This window comes from Gymnoscopelus braueri (assembly GCF_963280865.1).
Source record: "Gymnoscopelus braueri genome assembly, chromosome: 16".
Classification (NCBI taxonomy): Eukaryota; Metazoa; Chordata; class Actinopteri; order Myctophiformes; family Myctophidae; genus Gymnoscopelus; species Gymnoscopelus braueri.
Genome location: NC_137616.1, coordinates 41,639,132 through 41,660,644, shown reverse-complemented (window position 1 = coordinate 41,660,644; position 21,513 = coordinate 41,639,132). Strand labels below are relative to the sequence as shown.

General features: G+C 42.9%; 2 protein-coding genes across 2 annotated transcripts in view; both read right to left on the bottom strand.

Moving 5' to 3' along the window:
* The window catches only part of LOC308102979 (mucin-4-like), a gene marked incomplete at both ends in the record, with an annotated part of 33,142 nt that extends 21,121 nt beyond the window's left edge, over positions 1-12,021 (bottom strand). Inside the window, 8 exons of the mRNA XM_080452832.1 lie at positions 234-312; positions 1,273-1,487; positions 3,154-3,303; positions 3,837-4,434; positions 7,589-7,768; positions 9,536-9,703; positions 10,913-11,046; positions 11,829-12,021. Coding sequence (XP_080308958.1) covers positions 234-312; positions 1,273-1,487; positions 3,154-3,303; positions 3,837-4,434; positions 7,589-7,768; positions 9,536-9,703; positions 10,913-11,046; positions 11,829-12,021 — 1,717 coding nt within the window. The remainder of the gene's footprint in view (positions 1-233; positions 313-1,272; positions 1,488-3,153; positions 3,304-3,836; positions 4,435-7,588; positions 7,769-9,535; positions 9,704-10,912; positions 11,047-11,828) is intronic.
* A 1,493-nt stretch (positions 12,022-13,514) lies between these two features.
* LOC308102978 (uncharacterized protein) lies at positions 13,515-20,992 on the bottom strand (the record flags this gene model as incomplete). Its single annotated transcript, XM_080452831.1, has 5 exons — positions 20,816-20,992; positions 16,525-16,580; positions 14,134-16,215; positions 13,629-13,751; positions 13,515-13,540 (listed from the first exon to the last, which is right to left on the bottom strand). The coding sequence occupies exons 1-5, from the start codon at positions 20,818-20,820 to the stop codon at positions 13,515-13,517; spliced, it is 2,292 nt and encodes a 763-aa protein (XP_080308957.1). The 5' UTR covers positions 20,821-20,992.
* Between the last annotated feature and the right edge of the window lie 521 nt (positions 20,993-21,513).

Sequence of the window (21,513 nt, the reverse complement as noted above, 5' to 3'; positions counted from 1 at the left end):
TATTTCAACTTTTTTCATAAATTAATGCCCTACTTCAACTTAAGTGTCTCACACAAAAGTAGCAAAAATAGCCATCTACAAGCTCACAACGTGTCACATCACACCACGTCTTGTGAGCTTGTAGATCAGCTATTTTCACTGTTCTAAAATGTAATAATTTTAGAAAAGGAACGGTTTGGACATACAAGGTTTCCACCCGACAGCAACGATGCTGTGTCATCATAGCTCATTACCAACAGAGACGGGAACATCAACGTCGTCAACCAGGACCTGAAGTCCTTGTCCTGCTTCAGCAGCACACCTCCACTCCACCTGAAAAACACAAACACAAAATATACTGCTATCTATCGGTCCAAGGTCAAATACAGTTTATAAAGAACTGCTAGACTGTTTCAACCCAGGACCACATGCGCTGTTTACTGCACAAGACACTTTTGAGGGCCATACTGTCTTGTGCTACTGTAATAAAGTTTATTTCTCTTTTTTCCCCCCCATGTGAAGCGACTTGGAGTACTTAGAAAAGTACCATACGTATATCTGAGGTATTATGATGATGATGATGATGATGATGATGATGATGTTGTTGTATTAGTATATCCCACATAACTGGTGTCAAGGAGGTTAAAACAATGCAATGCGATGCAAGAGTGCGGTCTAGCTAACACCAACTCGGGACTGTTGAATCGCTGACTTCCACACCCTCCTGTCTACCTAGCTCCGCTGTCGCGCTGCAGTGCATCTACGTAGGTGGTGCGCCTCTTTCCTTTCCTGGCTGTACCCTGGGTTGGCTTCCACAGTGTCAATTTGCTTGCCACGAGTTCTGGCTGCCTGATGCAGTGCCCTGCCAGGCCTGCCTCATCTTTCTCTCTCTGACTGTGACCTGTGGTACTGTAGGTCCCCATAGTCATAGAGGTCCACATTTCTGATGTGGTCCAGCATTTCGTCTGTTGACTCCATCCTGGGCGCTTTCCTGTGCTCTGAGGGTCCATGTCTCGGCCCTATACAGTGGTACTAGCTCCACAAACAGTAGCTACAAACAGCCGCCTCTTGAGGTCTTCTCCCATGTCATATTTCTACACTCTCCTCATCCCATGCAGGTTTAAAACAAGTGGCCAGATCTAACTTTAATCACAAAAGCTGAAAGACAACTAAGATTGTCCTTCAGAAAGTATGCTCTTATTTTCTATACTGTTACCTTCTATATATTGAAATGGACTCTTGGAAAACACACACCACACACGTCACACACCCATACTGTACTCGCAAACTGACCTTGCCAATTCCCTGGTGGAAGGCAGCCATGCGCACAACCACAGGAACCTGGGCGTCCTGTGCGGTGGTCTGCAGCCTGTCTGTCTCTCCTTGCAGGGTGAAGATATTGGATCCAGTGTTGGAGGACAGCCGCACAATCACAAACTCTCCCAGGGCCTTGAACGAGTACTCTGTCCCATCAAACGTGATGAAATGAAGGCTTCCAAACACCATTGCTGCCATGGATGACGTACACAGCAAGAAGATGATGTATTAGAAGATGTATTATATAATACATAGGCCCATAATACATTATTATTATACATTACTATATATAATTATAGATAGATATATCATTGTCTCTAGCTTAAAGGGATATTTAAATTTTCAATTCAATTTTCAAAACATGTTTGTGGTCATTTCATCGTCTACTCTGGCTTTTGTGAGCACCCCCGTACAGTTGCTTGATTCAGTGTTTACATATTTCATTTTACGTGAGGCGCCGTGTTTTTTCAATTACTTTTTTCATTTATTTTATTATTTTATTTTATCATTTTCATTTTCATTTTCCCCCAAAAGTATAAAAGACACATGAAAAAGGTATTGAAAAAACACTGCCCCCTCACACATTAGAAGGACAATATCAGTCACCAGAACCAAGGACATGTGTTTTCAATTAATCTAAAATGGAGTTTGAAGTTACAATGGGTTTGTATAGTGCAAAACCATGGTCAACCCTGACCGACGGAGGCCTATGAGCAGTGGCGACATTTTGTGGTTTGACAGCAGAGTCACTGCCCATCTTTCGCCGCAGGCTAAAAACCCACCTCTTCAGGAAACACTACCCTTCCTCTTCGCCTTGCCTACTTGTTTAACTAGTTGTACGAACTCTTGTTTTACTGTTTTATTGGATCTTGTTTATTCGATACACTTATTTGTTTTAGCTCTTGCTCAGGTAGCTGATATACTGCACTTTTACTTTAGCGCTAGGTATACTCTTGGTTGCTTGTTTTAGAAGAGAATGCACTTAAATGCTTCTGGCGATTAGTAGTTTTGTTCCCTACCTATGTTGAATGCACTTATTGTAAGTCGCTTTGGATAAAAGCGTCTGCTAAATGACTGTAATGTAATGTAATGTAATGTAATGTAATGTGGTGCCACAGATAGAAACCCCATTTAATTTCCCCATAGAGATTTCCTAAAATATTTATATAAATTATTTTAAGCATGGAACCAAGCCATCCAGGCTCCTGGTGAATCATGGCCATAAAACATTAGATTTATTTATTTTTTAAAGTGAAAACTGCAAAAGAAATGTATTTATTAAATATTATATATAATATGGCCAATTAAATAATCAAATATTATTTGACACAGAATCAAATGTTTTATGGTTATGATTTACCAGGAGCATGAATGGCTTGGCTCCAGGCTTAAAATAATAATAATAATTATTATTATTATATAAATATTTTCAGAAATCTCTATGGGAAAAACTGAATGGGTTTTCTATCTATGGCACCACAAAATGGCCGCCACTGCTATGCCCTGATAAAATTAATATCAAATATCTAAATACTGAAGCAACAAAAAATCTGGGGTCCTCAAAAAAGCCAGAGTTAGACGATAAAATTACCACAAACTGGTTTGGAAGTGAAATATCCCTTTAAATTACTTTAACGTTCATTACTGAAAACAAAGACTTTCTTGATCTATACCGGAAAAAATAATGTGTTCCCTAATCCTCCACAAAGGAGCTATCTCAGATTGTATTCTTAAAGGATTTTACAGTGCCGGCATACATGCAATACATACTGTACATATTATACTGTATTATATTTACACTGCATTAATAATTAAACATTTGTTCAGTGTAATGTTTTGTGTAAATGAGTCCCTCACCGAGACCCTGAGTTGCCTTCTTGGCTGGAACACAGTGGTCTGGGCTGACCCAGCCATAACCTTGGCAACGGTCCAGGGGTCTCTTGTCTAGGTACAAGTGACATAATGATGACTGAATACAACACCACTGGAATGGCAGCAGGTCCTCGTCTAGAGAGAGAGAGAGAGAGAGAGAGAGAGAGAGAGAGAGAGAGAGAGAGAGAGAGAGAGAGAGAGAGAGCAAAGAATTCTTTCAAACTCTGCGAGTGAGGCAACATGGAGGAATTAAAAAGCTGAGACATATCTTGTGAATCTAAACCACACAGTAAAAATTTAGTATGAGTAAAAATTGTTAATTTAAAGCAGCACTATGTAACTTTTTTTTTTTAAGAATAAAATGTGATTTTGTCCAATCTGTATGGTAGAGTATGTTAATGCAATATAACTTATACATTTAGGGTGGTTGTATGTCTTCTCCCTGCTCTTCTATTGAGACATTTAGGTGGTGTCAAAGGTCATGTCATGAAATGTCAGCACTTGCGCAGGAAACCGGGCTCAAATCCGAGGGTAGAAGAGGAAAGTTACATAGTGCAGCATTAACTCTTTTCAGAGATAATTATAATTTGCAGAATCAGAATCAGAATGTAATAATCAGAAGTTGATTATCCCGTAACTGATTCGATTGACAATTCTCAATGAGTTACCAATATGCTTCTGGGCTGTGTGGCCGGAGAAGTAGCGTTCGCTATAGCCGGCCTGCAGCGGCCCCCGGGGGTTGTACACACACTGCTTCCCGGAGCCATGCCGGTTGGCCAGGATGGACTGGAAGACGTGGCCCCCTTTGGCCCCCCAGCGCTGGTTCCTAAGCCGCCTCACCCTCTGCTCGGCAGGAGTTGTCTCTGGCCCGAACGACAGGTCCTCCAGTGCCTGGGCACGCGTGCAGGGACACGAGGGCACATCGGCTGCCCATTCCTCAGGGTCAGGCTCCTTCACCGCCCACGTCTGGCACTTCACACGAGGGTCTAAGTCGTCACCCTCGCCCGGGCCCGTCAGGTCGTACACCAGCTGGCCGGGCAGCCCCATGGTTCCGTTGGCCTGCTGGGGCCTGTATCGGCCCGCGGGGCCAAACAGATTGTCCAGGGGCACTGTGGTTTCGTTGTGGAAGTGTCTCGCTCCATCAGTGTAACCGATGAGTGCGTTGTGATGCACCCTCTGGCCAGGACCCCAGTTCATCTCCCCGTAGCGCAACAGAGCGAAGGCCCGCGCTCCATCCGTAGTCAGGATACACTGGAAGGTATTCGTCTGAAAATTGCAATCAGGATTATTTTCATTTACAAACACACATCGGTACAGAGACATATGATACTTTTTTTAAGGAAAATACTGACACATGATACTGTCAATTTGTATACAGTATTTCCATAATATACAGTATCTACTGCATATAGGCCTACATGTAGATACTAGATTATACATGTTCTGTATGAAGCAGCCCCTAGGTGGCACCAAAGGGGAAAATATAAATCATGAAATTCCTGAAGGCATTTTCAGTTAATTTCAGCATTCTTCTGGCTAACACTTGAAGGCCTCACGTTACACTCAACAATGAAATCTAAACTAGGCCAAGAACACACAGTGGCACACCCGGCCCCTGTCCACCTCTCTGTAACCCATTTGCAACTATGTGCACTGCATAACACTGACCCTTATGGGTCCATCCTTATGCTCTCAAAGTTAAACTGACACTCAGGATGTTATAATGGTGGAAGCTTCAAGGACAGGTAGAGCTCAAGACAGATCTGAATGGTTTCTTAACATTATTGGAGTTGTTGGATGATATAAAATCCTCAGTGTTCAATTATCCATTTCATTGTAACTCAGATAGTGTACAAATGGAAAGGACTTTACTGTAGTAGTATGTGTGTACAGTTGGTTATGTTTTGTCCTACTTTAAAGGCATAGTAACTTTGCCCTGTGTTATCAAAACAATCGTCCAATCATCCAGGCTCCTGGTGAATCATGACCATAAAACATTTGATTCCCGTGTCAAAACATATTTGAATATTTAATTATATTATACTAAATCTAATAAATACCTTTTTTTTGGGCAGTTTTCAAATATATTTTGACACAGAATCAAATGTTTTATGGTCATGATTCACCAGGAGCCTGGGTGGCTTGGTTTATATTAAATATACATATTTTCGGAAATCTCTATGGGAAAAGATAATGGGCTTTCTATCTGTGGAACCACAAAATTTCCGCCACTGCTATGCCATATTACTGCAGGTAAAGAGGGAATAATTGGTTAAAATATATATATATATATTTTTATTGTTTTGTTATGTAAAAACAGGGCATAGTTACATATGCCTTCAATACACACACAAAAGATAAATGATGGACAGGATGATTGATTAGGAATCAGGAAGCATAATTTCTGTACAGTGGACATTAATGTACCACTGTACAGAAATGATGCTTTGACAATTTGGTCTTTTTTTTTTGTCAGGGAGGAAACACTGATAATGTTACAGTCTCTCATTCCCAGAGTAGTCCCTTGAGATTATGGTGACAAATGCTCTCACCTTACGGAAAAACACAAGTGCCATACATACATAGACAGGTGACAGGTCCAATAACAGCGTGGCTTACCTGTGCAATCTATGGATATCAAGTTATAGGTGTGTAGTCTGTGATCAAAACAGCTAAATGCAGCTGAGTAGCTGCATTTAGCCTATGCTATATAGGCTATATCTAGCCTATCCTATACTATATATATAGTATATCCTATATATATATATATACTATATATATAGTATATCCTATACTAGGCTATAGCCTAGCCTATATCTTGAACAATGCCTACATATCACCAATCATGTGCTAACATGCTAATGCTTTAGCCTACATCATCATGTTAATTGAAAACTTTTCTTCAGCTTACTGTAGTGTAGTGCAGTGGTTCTCAACCTTTTCAGGCTGTGACCCCCCAAAATAATCATATTTGAACTGGGGACCCCCCACTGACAAGCATGAATGTAGGAATTGGGCCATTCAATTTAGTTTGACTCGTTCCACAGATAAATATTGTGAAAATAGCAGATCTTCAAGCTCACAACGCCTCATGCTGCGAGGCGTTGTGAGCTTGTAGTTCGGCTATTTTAGCAAATGTAGCCACTTTCTTAAATTATTTGACAATTTGGCCAATGTTTGACCAGTTTTTTGTATAGTTTGTTTATTACTTTTGATGCAGTAATGGTCTTTTTTATTAGATTTCTTTTTGGGTATTAAAAATGCCTTAAAAGTCCTTAAATTGTCACTTCACTGTGATTTATATTCAGTAGGCTACACATCACCAATGATGGACTAAGATGTTATGAGCTTTGTGCACTGATGCTGTGATACTGATAGGTGTAACAGCAGTGACAGCCGAACTGTGTAATTTGATGTGATTTGTCTACTTTGTAGCTGTGATTGGTGTAGCAGCATACACCAATACACCATAATGTAAAACAAACTAAAAAAAAAACTAAAAGCACATCAAAGTAAAAATTCAAGTAAAAATGTTTTCTCAGCACTTGTCAGTGATAAAGGGAGTGGGCACTCTGCTTCAGAATACCAATACTATAAAGCTATGGTGCTTCGCAGCAATAGCAGTGAGCAGGCTCAGTATAGCCACTTAGAAAAGACAAATACCTTTTGGGATTTATCAAAACCAGCTAAAACAAGTTTGATAACATTCACTTTCATACTAAGTAGTGTAGAAAATCTTTCTATTTAATTGCGTTGAAAGTGTTTGCTCTGTAAAGGATTATTATTGCTAAGAATTCATTATGAAAACTTTGCCAGAATTACATTGATTTATTATGGAAAATGTGCACAGTGGCATTTACATTCAGACAAAAGAATGTTAGAGTTACACATTTTGAGATATTTTAAAACCTTGGTTAAATTTACTTGCCCATCTTCAAAGGTAGTGTACAGAAAATCTTGTGAAACTTGGAAAAACTATGAAATAGCTGAAGGTTTTAATTTGTTTTAGATCAGAGAGATGTAGTTCATAACTTCCGCTAGGTTGCCGCATATGAACGTTCTTCCTTGCCTACATTGTGGTTAAAGTTGCTAAATTGTAGTACATACACAACCATTTCTTTTATGGATTTAAAAAATGTAGACAGTTATTGCCACCACAAGTAAAATTGACTCCATACTTGAGTATTCATCATTTTAGATCAGACATGACTGTGTTCATGGGAACTTGGGAAGGCAGATTTAGAAGGAAGGGGAAAAAAATAAAAGTAGCTTGATGACAGACTATGACTGTGAAAAGTGAAGAAGAACTCTTATTGCATCTCAGCCTATCATCAAAGAAAATTTAATTAACTTAGAGATGAAGAAAAAGAGTGAAGGAAAAAGAATGCACAGGGCAGAATATAAATGTACTCTGTGGTACCTCTGACTTGTTGACCTTCTGGAAGGAGACAGGCATGACATGGTCCCAGGTGATCTTCAGAATCCAGGTTGGGGTGAAGGCAGGCCTGTTCCTGGACTGCTCAAACTCTGTGACGTCCTTCGCTGTGCGGTTGAAGACAATTTGAGAGTAGATATCTGACATGTTCAGCTGATGATATTCCTGAAAATTGAGGAGGGGAGAATGATAAACGCTTATTTTATTTATTCATTTCTTTTAAATAGTTATTATATGTAGTAAGCTGCAACTAATAATACTATAACAAGTAAGACGCGCCAACGCGGGAAGCGAACGCAGCTCGAAAATAACATGCAAGAAGAAATCTAAAACTGTCCTCAAACTAAGGCGTTTTCAACTTGCCATCCGGCCTGAAATATGCACAACTGACATGGAATTCTTAGATATCCCAATAGATGAACTCGTGTAGATGCTTTTAGATGTGTTATTTTTGACTGTAGCTGCTATATTTCTCTCAGGAGTGTAATTAGTCACCCAGGGGCACGCGGATTTCAGCCACACTGTAGTGCACTCTGAGATCTGTCAGCAGCCAATGAGAGCGTGAGTCACATGGGGGCGCGGCTGCACACAGGCAGTGCACACAATACTGCACACAGACGGACACACACACAACCCGAGCACGGTTTCATAGTAAGCTCCACACCGCTGCGTTCGCAATAAGATATTATAAGCAATGATACGTTAAAAGAAACAAGCCTAGGCAAGCCTACTGTAGGTCAGGCAGACCCTGGATCGGTTTCCCCGTAAGCTATTTACATAGACTCACTGGGTCAGTGAAAGCAATGCCATCGATTAAACACGTTACTCTATGTATGTCGAATGTTACATTAGATGGGACATTACGTGCACACAATACCTGAGCAGGCTTTTCTGAGGGGCATCTACACTACAGCCTATAGGCATTTATGAAAACTGGACCAAAACAACATTAGATGCAATGCAGTATCAGTTTAACTATCGAGCTCTTGGAATTCATATGATACTGTAGATGTAGGAAAATACAACCTGCCTTCAGTCTATCTATTTACAGTGTGTCTAAAGTGTATTTCGCGCCAATGAAGTGGAAACAGATTCAGATGAGGACACAGAATTTGGCACGACATCTGGGAAACTGAAACCGATGACTTATTCCCTCTTTTGTGATCTAATCACTGTCCTATTCTGGGGGCAGGACTGATAAACTGGAAACTGGGTCATTCTTGCAAAAATGAATTCAATGTTACATTGCATTTATCTTGCCAACTACAGTGTGAACTAACAATGGACTTTCCATGTTCAACTTAACTGAATTTATACTCATTCGAAAACGCGGACCAAAAGAGCAAGCAACTTAGCTCTAGTTAAATACAGAGGCAACAATGTAGGAAAAGGGACTAATCTAAAATTAAATTTTTACTGATATTCGATCCCGGGCTCCCCCAGAGTTAGTGTCAAAGTGTCCTTGAGCAAGACGCTGAACCCCTAATTGCTCCCGATGAGCAGGTTGGAGCCTTGCATGGTTTCCTCCGCCATCGGTGTGTGAATGGGTGAATGTAATGCACAATATATGTAAAGCTCTTTGGATAAAAGCGCTATATAAATGCACCATATACCATTTATTATTGGTCAAACAAATTGCAAAATAGAACCAAGTGTCCACGTTCCCTGAATAGTATTTGCTACTTTGCTACTGTCGTTCAGTTTGATGGCCCATTTCTTGATTTTGATTTTTGATTTTGAACTTGCCATACAGTATGTCTGCACTTCTCACGCCGGCCCCAGGGTCGGGCAAAAATAAGACGAGGCAGGTGTGTGTAGGAACAAATTTGTTCATAACTGACTGCATCAGCCAGTAAAATGGTAATTACAATGTTTTCCTTTGTCATTTTCTGATACAAGTCTCCTTTGACATCCTAACCTATGAGCTCTAACCTGATAGAGCAGTCGTCCCTCGCCCCGGGTGAGGTCAGCATCATCCCAGAACACTGCCAGCAGGGACAGGCTCTCGTTGCCTTGGAAGCCCTCAGGGAAAGGCTCAGGAAGCAGGAGCTGCTCATTCTCTGCCACGGACTGGAACTGGACGAGGCCATTGTCAGAGAACTGAGAGAGAGAAAGAGATAGAGGGAGGAAGTAGAGGGATATTCACTATTTGGCTATTTGGATCTAGGCCTGTCACAATTTTTACATAATGGTCTATTCACAATTATTTGAGATAATCGCAATTATTTTACATAATCTCCCCCAAAAAAAAACAGAAATAGCTATTTCCGCAATTTTTTTAAAGTATACAATTATTAGATATGTCAGTAATTTATTTGTATATTTAAGTTATTTGTCATAGAAGTTTTGATTACAAAGCCCAAAAGTCAAACATAATTTTTATTTTGATTCATTTGTTCCAATGTTCAATGCCAATTGAATCGTTAATCGCAATTATTTGTATGATAATTAATCGTCAACTTCAATTTTGTAAATAGTCACAGCCATATTTGGATCTTCATAATCTTATAACATGTGCACCAATATGAGAATACCTGTAACATAATGTGTTGTGGGATGCATTTGAACTCCATTGTTAACCGCCTTGTGGCTGATGCTTTTGAAACCTACAGTACAGTACATATGTGTAGCCTTTTTACTATGGATAATCTTCTCTTGTTTTATGGTTACATCCGTGATTGTGATTTTTAGCCAGCTCTTTGTAATTTGATAATCGTTTGTTGTCATGTAACTACAATGGGACTTTGGTCAAATAATGGTGAGCTAAATAAAAATGTAACATAATCAGTAAACCAGGCATATTATATGACATGTGTATTATATCAGCTAATATCTGATGACTAGTTCTAGTGGAAGCAAAATCAGACCTCTCACAGGGAGGAGGGGTGTTGTTTTTCATCTGGTTTCTCAGTTTACAACTTTAAAGGAACACAACTGCACAAAATGACACGAAACTAGCCGCATGGTCCCTCGATTTCCAGGTAAGCTTATTAAAGCTTATTTTCTTTGATTAAAATTGTGTTGACATTTTTCAATTATTTTACAGAACACCTGAACACCAAGATCGAATATAATATACACAACTGTATTTACATTACCATTTTAATGTTTTCCAATCTATAAATAATATTTTGTATTTGTCATTTTTAGCCCCTACAGTATAATGAGAGCAAGAGGTTCAATTAAATCTAATATTGGTTGATTTAAACCACTTTGGTCCAGATGGGTGTACTGTAGCTAACAGGGCTTTCAGACTCCTAGTTTTTATTTTATATTGTCGGCAATGAATGTGCCACAAAGAATACTCACAAAGACCCTGTCATATAGTTTGCCCATGAAGAGGAAGCCCATCGGAGGAGTTATGTAGGGCGAGTTTCCATCCGCTGTGGACACCTCCACTCCTCTATCTCCCACATCATCTCCATAGGGATACAGGTCGCTCTCTGGAGATATAGAAACCATTCTGTATGTCAGCCGGTACTACATACTGAATAAGCTATGGACAGTTAAATGTTATATAGTTGTCAAGTGAGCTTAAACAGATTTGTGTCAGACTTGGGTGAAAAAGCATTCGCAAACACTTTAAAGTAGTGGTTTGTTTGTCTTCTACTTAAGCTGAATTTATACTGCGTCATATGATGGTGTTGCTGTGTCGCTGGCTGGCCAGAGCTAATCTATAAGTTCACGACGCATCGCATCACAATGCATTGTGAGCTTTTAGATCGTCTCTTGATGGCAGCGTCGTACGACAGAGTTCAAATCAGCCGTTAGGGTGCGGGATGAGTGGGGCTTCCCAAATCATACATATTTTACAGCTCTCCTTTCTTTATTTACTGATGAAGAGTTTGCATTGATCTTTGCATGTAACAAGCTTTGGTCCTAGTTAAGTTCACCAAGACTGTGTAAAGACACAAAAAAAAAAGATTGATCATGATTATTAGTGTTGGTCATTTGGGGATCAACATTATGATTTTTTTATGCTGATGTATCTCAGTATGCCAACACTTTTCAACGATCAATTATATAATGTTGACACATTGAATGGAAAAGTAAAAATCATGATGTACGCGTCATGAAACAGAAAACAGCAAAGTGTAACAAAAGCCAAGAGCGAGGCAAGACTTATAGAGGTATAGCCCACCCTTTTGAACCGTATTTCTACACGTTGTGTCATTCACAGCACAGGAACAACTGAAAGACCCTGGCAGATTGGTGCACAAAGTACGCCCGGGGCATGCCACGGGTGACGTGCACTCGTCACGGTCCTCACACCCTCCCTCGTCCTCCGCAGCCTCCCAGCCCTGACCGCACAGACACTGGAACCCCCCTACATCATTAGAGCATGTGGCTGCAGGGTGGCATCCCCCGTAATTCTGCTGACACTCATCCAGGTCTACACAGAGCGTCCCGATGGCCATGTAGCCTGGCCTGCACACACATAGAAAAGACCCTGGGGTGTTGTGGCAGCGAGCTTGAGAGTGGCACGGCTGGGAGAAAACGGAGCACTCATCCACGTCTTCGCACCACGTGCCGTTGCCGGTGTGGCCGAGTGGACAGTGGCAGGAAAACGACCCGACAGTGTTCTAGCAGCGTGCTAGTGGGTGGCATGGCATGTCTTCACATTCGTCGATGTCCACGCATGCCCCGTCCTCCTCCTGGAACCCCTGTGGACAGGAGCAGAGGTACGCTCCAGGTTGGTTGGTGCACACCTGGTCCAAGCGGCAGGTGGTGTTGTCCGTGCACTCATCAATATCCTCACAGTCTGTGTCGTTACTCCAGAAGCCCGGGTTGCATTCGCAATGGTACGAGCCGATGGCATTCATGCATGTCCCGTTGACGCAAAGCTCCCCCAGCTCAACTCCCCCATAGCATTCATCAATATCCTCACACAGGTCATCAACTTTGGAGAACCCCAAGTCACAGGTACACAGGTGGCTGCCATTGGTGTTGACACACATGCTATGGGCAGGGCAGGTGGAGTTATCAAGGCATTCGTTGATGTCCTCGCACTCTGTGGTGTTGATCCCGCTATAACCGTCCCAACACTGGCAGATGAATGACCCTGCTGTGTTCAGACATTCGGAGAAGACAGAGCACGGGTCCTGAGAGCACTCGTCCACATCCAGACACAGGGACCCATTGGCCGCAAAGCCCAAGGCACAGGGACAGAGGTAGGCCCCGTCTACGTTAGTGCAGGTGCTGTTGTCAGGGCAGGCAAAGTTCCCCGTTGTGCACTCGTCCACATCCTGGCAGCCACTTCCGTTGCTGCGGTAACCCTGCCAGCAGTCGCAGAGGTAAGAGCCGTATGTGTTGGTGCAGTTGGAGTGCGACGGGCAGACCTCAGCCTGCATCTCCGCCACCGCCGGCTGTACGCACTCATCCACGTCCTGGCAGTCTGTGCCGTTCCCTTGGTAGCCATCCTGGCAGCGGCAGTAGAAGGAGCTGTGATCGACGTTGCACTCGGCGTACGGATGGCAGACACTGCTGGCATTCAGGCAGTGGTCTTCCCTCACGCACGTGCCCTCGTCGTAAGCCAGGCCTAAGATGCAGGTGCAGTTGTAGGAGCCAGGAGTGTTGATGCAAGTCATGTTTCTGCTGCAGGTGGTGGCTATTTGGCACTCATCCACGTCACCGCAAACGAACCCGTCCCCCTGGTAGCCATCCTGGCACTGGCAGCTGTAGGACCCCTCTGTGTTGTTGCAGAGTGCCTGGGCACTGCAGTTGTGGGGCCGAGTGGAGTTCTGGGCACACTCGTCCACATCCTGGCACTCAAACCCTGTGCCCTCCATGCCGGGTGGGCACGCGCAGGTATGGGCTCCAGGTGTGTTAATGCAGCTTGCGGCGGGATGGCAGCCTCCATTTTCAAGTTGGCACTCATCAATGTCAATAATTCATCCAAAATGGAATAGTGTCAGGGAAACCAAGCCCCAAATGGTGCTAAAAGAAAGCTCAGAAGACACACATGGAGGCAAATGAGCAAAATGATAGTTTCTGTGTATGTGTGTGATAAGGCATGGATGCTTACCAGTACAGTTTATCCCATCGCCGGTGAAGCCACTGAGACAGGAGCAAAGGTGACCACCCACAGTGTTCAAACACTTGGCAAACTCACTGCAAGCGTGCTTCCCTGTTTCACACTCATCCACATCTGCAGAGGGATACATGGTAAGAGAGAGTGATGGAGGTTGGGAGAGGGTGATGATAGGGGAACAGAATGTTATAGAGTAGGGTAGAGAAGAGAAATAAAATTAGACTTTGACAGCATACAATAGGACAATAGTATCAATGCTTCAGCATGGTTTTGTTTCTAATTTTCACTCCACACAAACAAAGGCTATGATGAACTTTGAGTGAAGTTCTGACGTTAGTGCTGCTGAGAATTGGCTTTGTTTGTGTCATTGTGTGTCATTAACTTTTTTTCCTTTTCCTTTGCATTCAAAGTTCAGACAGTTCTATGAACGTTATTATGTTCACTGTATTACTGAGATTTATCCAGAAATATTTATATATATAAATTAGCTCCATTTTACCGACACACTCGGTCCACTCCCGCACATAGCCTTGTTTGCAGACACAGTTGAAGGATCCTGGGATGTTCATGCAGACCGTCTCATTTTGGATGCAAATGTTTTCCCTCTGGCACTCGTCTACGTCTGAGCAGGTTACCCCATCGCCCATGTAGCCCAGGTCACACACACACTGGTACCCGGCAGGGGAAGGGTGGCACAGGCCGTGAGGATGGCATTCGGGGGAACAAGCCGTGCTGGGTGGCACACAGGTGTCATTGTGTGCCACTGTGCCATTCAGACACGAGCAAACGTAGGCGCCGGGAGAATTGACGCACGTCGAGATGGACGGGCAGGTGGTATTCGAGAGGGAACACTCGTCCACATCGTCGCAGGAGAAGCCATCACCTGTGAAGCCTTCCAGACAGGAGCAAGAATAATCTCCCATGGTGTTGGAGCACAGTGCCTGGGGGTCGCATCTACCCGCTTCGGAGCACTCGTCTATGTCCGTGCAATGGGAGCCATTGCCAGTGAAGCCTAAATTGCACGTGCAAGAGTGGGAGCCGATGGTGTTGAGACATGTGGCGTTGGTGTGGCATGGTTTGTCTCTGCACTCGTCCACATCTATACACTTCATTGTGTCAGTGGGGCGGGAGAAGCCCACGTTGCAAGGGCACTCGTGCGAGCCCTCTGTGTTGGTGCACACCTCGTTGACGTCACACGGATCATCCAGGGTCATGCATTCATCTACGTCTTGGCAAATGGTTTCGTTGATCAAGTTGAAGCCTGGCTGGCACAAGCAGGAGAAGGAGCCCTCGTTATTGACACACGTCGCCTTGTTTCTGCACCCTCCGTTGTCCACTAGACACTCATTTATATCGTCACACTGCGACACCCCATCTCCAGAGTAGCCCACCTTACAGCTGCAGTTGTAGCTGCCGAGGAGGTTGGTGCAGAGGGCACTGGAGTGACACTGTTGGGCCAGTGAGCACTCATCTACATCCACACACATGATTCCATCGCCCCTGTACCCAGTCATGCATGCGCAGGTGAAAGAGCCAGGGAAATTATCGCACTTAGCGTAGGGACTGCAGCGGCCCGTGGTACACTCATCCTCATCATGGCACATGGAGTTGTTGTAGACGTAGCCAGTGCCACAATCACAGTAGTGCGACCCAGCAGTGTTAACGCAGGTGGAGCTAGCGGGGCAGATATCAGGCCTCCCACACTCGTCGATATCCGCGCAAATTTCACCGTCTCCTGAGAAACCATCCCGACAAGAGCAGACATAATTGCCCATCAGGTTGATACAAATTGCGTCGGGGTGGCACTTATTCTCTGAGTCACATTCATTGACATCTACACACGTCTGTCCATTCCCTACGAAACCGTCATTACAGGAACATCGGTAAGAGCCTCTAGTGTTTGTGCAGTCTGCATACATGCTGCAGATGTTGTTAGCACACTCGTCAATGTCCTCACACGTCTTGCCATTGCTTGCATAGCCACTGCTGCACGTGCAGCGGAATGAGCCAGGAAGGTTATGGCATCCTTTATAGCCGAATGAGGCGGCACACACGCCGGGAGTCTCTGAACACTCATCTATATCCAGACACAGGTAGTTTCCATTGCCCTTGTATCCTTCATTACAGGTACACACGTAGGATCCCAGGTTGTTCGTGCACGTTGCATTCCAGTGGCAGATCGTTGCATCGACACACTCGTTTTTATCAGTGCATTGGAACCCGTTGCCTTCAAAGCCAGCCTTACACTTGCACAGCCGCCCACCATCATTGTTGGTGCACAGTGCGTTGGCATGGCAGCCCCCATTATCTTTCTCACACTCGTTGATGTCCTCGCAGCGTCGGCCATCCCCGATGTAGCCAGCCCGGCAGTCACAGGTGAAGCTGCCCAGGGTATTGTTGCAACGGGCCCTCACGTGGCAGTTGTGCAGGCCTGTGATGCACTCGTCCTTGTCCTCGCAGGTCATGCCGTCGCCCTGGAAGCCTGTGTTACACACGCAGACATAATTGTCGCTGGTTTTCAGACACACGGCGTGCGACGTGTGGCACTTGGTTCCCGCCGCCTCGCAGTCCTCCAGGGCAGCTGGAAAATAAAAGTGAGGAATGTGGTTATTAAAAGCACTGACATACTGTATATACGTGGAGACGGTGGCCGTCCTGCAAAAGTGAGAAGTGACAAAGTGAATGTGACATCACACCGATGAAAGTAATAGCAACCGTCCTCTCACAATGCCGCCCCCCCCCCCCCTTCCGTCCGTCCGTCCATCCGTCCGTCCATGGGCGACATCTTGAGAGGACCGTCGTTATTACTTTCAGCGGTTCAAACTGTCTGAGCCTTAGGGTAAACAAAACAATATTTATTTTCTTTTGTATTGTCCAGATGATGCATTACCTGCATAGCAGTATTTCTGCACTGCACATAGACACACCAACCACAGTAGTGGAAACCTATGGAAAATAAGAAGGGAAAAATTTGTGAACAAGGAACAAAAAAAGTCCAGGGGACTTGTTTCCATTGTGGTCCTATGTATATTCAATTCCTCAACATGGCAAAATATGACACAAAAATACATATCATCAACAAATACAAAACATTAGATGTACAAAGGAGAAAAATTTCGGCAGAGAATGACACCTTTCTTTTTGGGGGGCTTTTTCTGCCTTTATTGATAGGAACAGTAGACTGACAGGAAACGGGGATAGAGATGGGGGGGGGGGGGGGGACATGCAGAAAAGGTCATCGGGATCGAGAGTCGAACCCGCAACACGCTGTCAGGCTGAATTACCAGCCAGAATGACACCTTTCTATGGGAAAATTGCGTTTACCTCCCCTTGTGGTCTCCTGATGCTATGCTATTTATCTTTTTTACAGCATGGCCATAGAACAGTCTGTCTGTCTGTCTGTCTGTCTGTCTGTCTGTCTGTCTGTCTGTGGCTGATTTCATTAGCATCTGTGTTGAACTCAAACTAGAGTTAGAAACACAAGGGGGCTTAAATGAGTATGTTTTTGGGCAGGGTAGCACTCTATTTTAATTGAATGTATTCATTTAATTTCAGAAACAATCACATATTGACCTCAATTAAGGGCCACGTAGTATTGTATCCAATATGTCAGCAAGCTCTACTCTTGAATGGGCAAAGTAGGTAGAGACCTGATTATACTTAATGGTAGAGTGTGAGTTACATTTTCTACTAGCCTTTTGTTTCCATAGCCTACTTGCACTTTGAACAATAGCCTATGACCTATTGTTATGGAATCCTTAACATAAAGACCCATTCTCTTAGGCTGACTCAGTCGACACCCAAGGAGGTCAGCAAGCAGTCAATTTCATTGTCCTGTTGCTTAACTGACAGTGCAGCTAATTTCTTCTGGCAAATATGTCTTTCTCAGCAATATCTAAAGAATAGACACCTACAGTATGTATTTAAATATAATAATAATAATACAATAAATGAATACATATTGATATGATGAAACAGTAACCAGAGTCTTTTTGTTTTAATACATTTTCTCATGACCTAATTTCCAAAAAAATCTGTATGTTTTGTGTTTCTTCATAGGGCCATAAAAAGAACCACATTGAGAAAAAAAAATATCGTATTGGCTTGCTAAGTGTCTATATGAACACAATTGGCCAGTGAATAAAATTGTCACCCTTTGCAGTCACTGAAACAATTGTTCTTTGAACTCTGAACCATTTCCATGAAACATCTGCAAAAACAACATAGACCTTAAAAGCAGAACAAGTGTACTTCACCTTTCCAGTGTAACTGTGACGTATATCACCTGCCTTAAAAGCAGTACTGAACTTCACCTTTACAGTAAATCTGTGCCACTATCACCTGTCTTAGTACTAGCCTGTACTTCACCTTTCCAGTGGCACAATCACATCTTAAAAAGCAGTATTTCACCTTTTCAGTATGACTTTACAACACGCTATCACTTGTCTTAAACACAAAAACTCTTGGGGCCCCTCAGGGATCTACCTTTGGCCCCCTCCTTTATTACCTCGAGCCTAGGCCTACACCAAATCTCTTCACTGAAAATAGCCAATCTACAAGTTCACAACGCAACGAGTTGCGACTGTAATGCCTGTCAGGCCTCCCAAGGGACAGTCATTACACCTTAAAGAAAGGGATGTGAGCTTCTGGCTCATACATGGAATTCCCGGTGGGAAAATGTAATGTAGTTAGTTAGGCCTACTTAACATTCAATTCAACAATTCAATTAACAACTTGAATGGTTAATACAGTTGAAGTTAATAACACTAATTGTGGGTTTGTTTCATAGGTGTTACTGCAGCATGGACAACTCTCGTACAGTTCACTCCATGCTGGCACACAGAAACACATACCCCCAACTAAGAAACTACAAATGATTGAGCGCACACAGGGAAAAAAATAATGATTCCACCCATTTCTTTACACCTGTAAACCTGTGGCAATAAAGTTGATTCTGATTCTGAGAGGTGTCACTTGCCAAAAAGAACAAAAGTAGGTACTCAAGACAGACGAGTGATATAATTTATCTACAAGCTATCAATAGATCTACAAGTTTACAATGCGTCGTGTGCTGTAGCCTGTAGGCCTGTTCTGCTCATTTTGGTACATGACACCGTGAGACTACAGACTAGGCTTGAGCATGTTTCAGGCTTTACCTATATGCCTGCATAGATACTTGTACGTACTCGAAATACTCAGCTTTCTTTTTTGTTACTGTCATGTACTGCATGTTTAGTGCTTCCATGATGACTTTGCCCCAATAACGTTCTCTATGTTGACACAGTGACTTTGCTTGTACAGTATAGTATAGTATAGCATACGGGAAACAGGTATGTTCGTATTCATTTAAGCATCATGGACGTTTTAGAAGCAGACATCTACTTCACTCACTATACTGTACATCCCATAGCCTGGAGGGACAACTTCTCTGTAAATGCCTAGTCCATGGCTCGGCCAACTTGGCTAGGATGGTCTGTCTCCGCTGTTGTGGCAGAAATGCGCAACCAGACAGACATCAGACACCTCTGACTTATGCTTAATTCAAGGTTCCATGCATTGTCTATCTATGTTTGTTTGTATTTGTTTCTATGGGTGCAACAAAAAAGTGCAACAGAAAAGTTAAACTTTGCCGCTCTGTGGCGAGACGAAGCAGCAGCCAACCAAACGTGTGCTATGGTCTGAAATAGACATGGACTAGGCACTAGGCGTACACATGAAGGTGTCGTGGGTGTCCAGATGTTTGTACACACGCATTTAGTGGAAAAAATATTTAATTCATTAATTTAAAATAAATGTGGTTTAATGATCCCCACGATTTTTTCCACACACTAAATCTATAAATGAAGCACAATTAAGTTGATTAGGGGAATATGATAGATATGATTAGACACTATTGGTTGTTATTGGGTTACCCACAAAATGCTAATACTCCCTCTGGGGCATACAAGGCTATTGTCTGTGTATTAAGGAGGGGGATTAGGACATAAAGGTCTGTTAAGTAAGACTATGTTACATAATGCAGTATTGTCTAATCATGTAGCCCCTGTCAGGCCTCACAAGGGACAGTCATTACACCTTAAGGACAGGTAAGTAACCTTCTGCCTCATCCTATGTGGAATTGCCAGTGGAAAAATGAGAAGGTAGTCAGGCCTACTATTAAAGTAAACTTGAGACTTAGATTTTGGCTGCAACCAAGTGGCTAAGCCACTCTGTTAGTCTGTTAGTCTGACAATCATTTGGTCCAAGATTTTCAAGAACTGCCATAATACAAAAACCAGACCTGATTGGATAAAAATGGATATAATATGGATGTGTCTCTGTGTCCTGATTGAGGGCACTCAACAACTAAGGTTGTAATTATGTCCCCAGAGGACATAAACAAAAAAATATTACATTTTATGCAGAATCCCTGGCTGTGAAATTAAGTTAGTTTTCACAGGAAAACTGTATTTGAATGATCAACTCTAAATGTAGACAAACAACGGTTTCCTATAATAATTTCAATTTACACATTTTTGTAAGACTGCAAGTTTGAAATAGTTGTTAGGGCGATGGAAGATTAATGGAATGTTTTAGGACTATGCTGGGTCCTCACTTTTTCCTGACATGAGCATTTATTAAATATTATTGTCTTAAAAATGTCTTGTTTTGGTGTGTTCTTTTAAATAAATAGGCCTACTGCTACATTGAAATTGCAGGGTTGGTGGCTTGAAAGAAAGGGACAGCAGGCATTGTCCCATAAGCAGAGAAATCCTCAGTCTAACTGACATGAACCTTTGAACCGCCTTTCCTTTTCATGAATTTCTTGTGATAACTTTCTAAAGTCATTATATTTCCAAGTTTAACCAATAATGGAAAGCATGTAACCGGAATAAGGTAAATCATGTCACTGAATTATTTTAGAAGAAACATTGAAAGTGATTGAGTGCAAATATATTTTATAATGAAATAATCAAAACGAAAATTAAACAGGATGGAAATTTGTAGTCCAGATTTGCAGTCAAACATCTGCCTATTACTCTACAAAAGTGTGTCATACAGTCTTTGAACCACATGAATAGCAATGACACATCTGTCTCCAAAAGACACATTTGGTCAAACATTTGAAATGGGGAGAAACGTATCTTTACTAATCTGAATCATAATTGGATTAACTTTACAAACCACTGGTTCTGACTCACCGCATATTTCCCAGTCTCTTGGTGACCTAGGAGACTTTAATTGGGGCTGAGAGTGAGGACTCCCCTACGGTGGGTCGCTTTGCACCGTCCCTCCGTTGTCGCTAATCTCTTCCTGTGTCCTGCGCTCTGTCCTGCTCCTTATCCGGGCTGGATCACTTCTTCCACCTCCACTTGTGTCTCAGTTTATCCACTTTGCCAACCTCCGCTTTGCCAACCTCCACTTTGCCAACCTCCTCAGTTTATCCACTTTGCCAACCTCCGCCCCCCCCCCCACCCCCTCCCTCCTTCCCCAGGGACTCAGTATAATAGTACATGTCACCATATTGTCCTTTGCCCTGACATCTTAAACCTCTGAGGTACACCCATATTCGCCTACGTTATGTATCAGCTCCTGCAACAATAATAGACTAAACTCCCTGAGGCAGAGGTTGGTACCGTTCACAAAAAGAGATCAACAAAAGAAGATGGCATAGATGTATACAAAAGAATGCTAAAAGGATAGCCTAGATAGATAAGATAAGATAATTCCTTTTAACAGGACGTTCATGAAAGTCCTTGCGGGCTTGTTTCCAATGAGGGCCTGTGAGCAATTAGGGGTTAAGAGTCTTGCTCAGGGACAAATTTCATTTCATCGACACATATGCTGGTCTGGAATCGTACCTGGGGCAACCAGGGCCTCTGGCTCCCTAGGCGGGCTC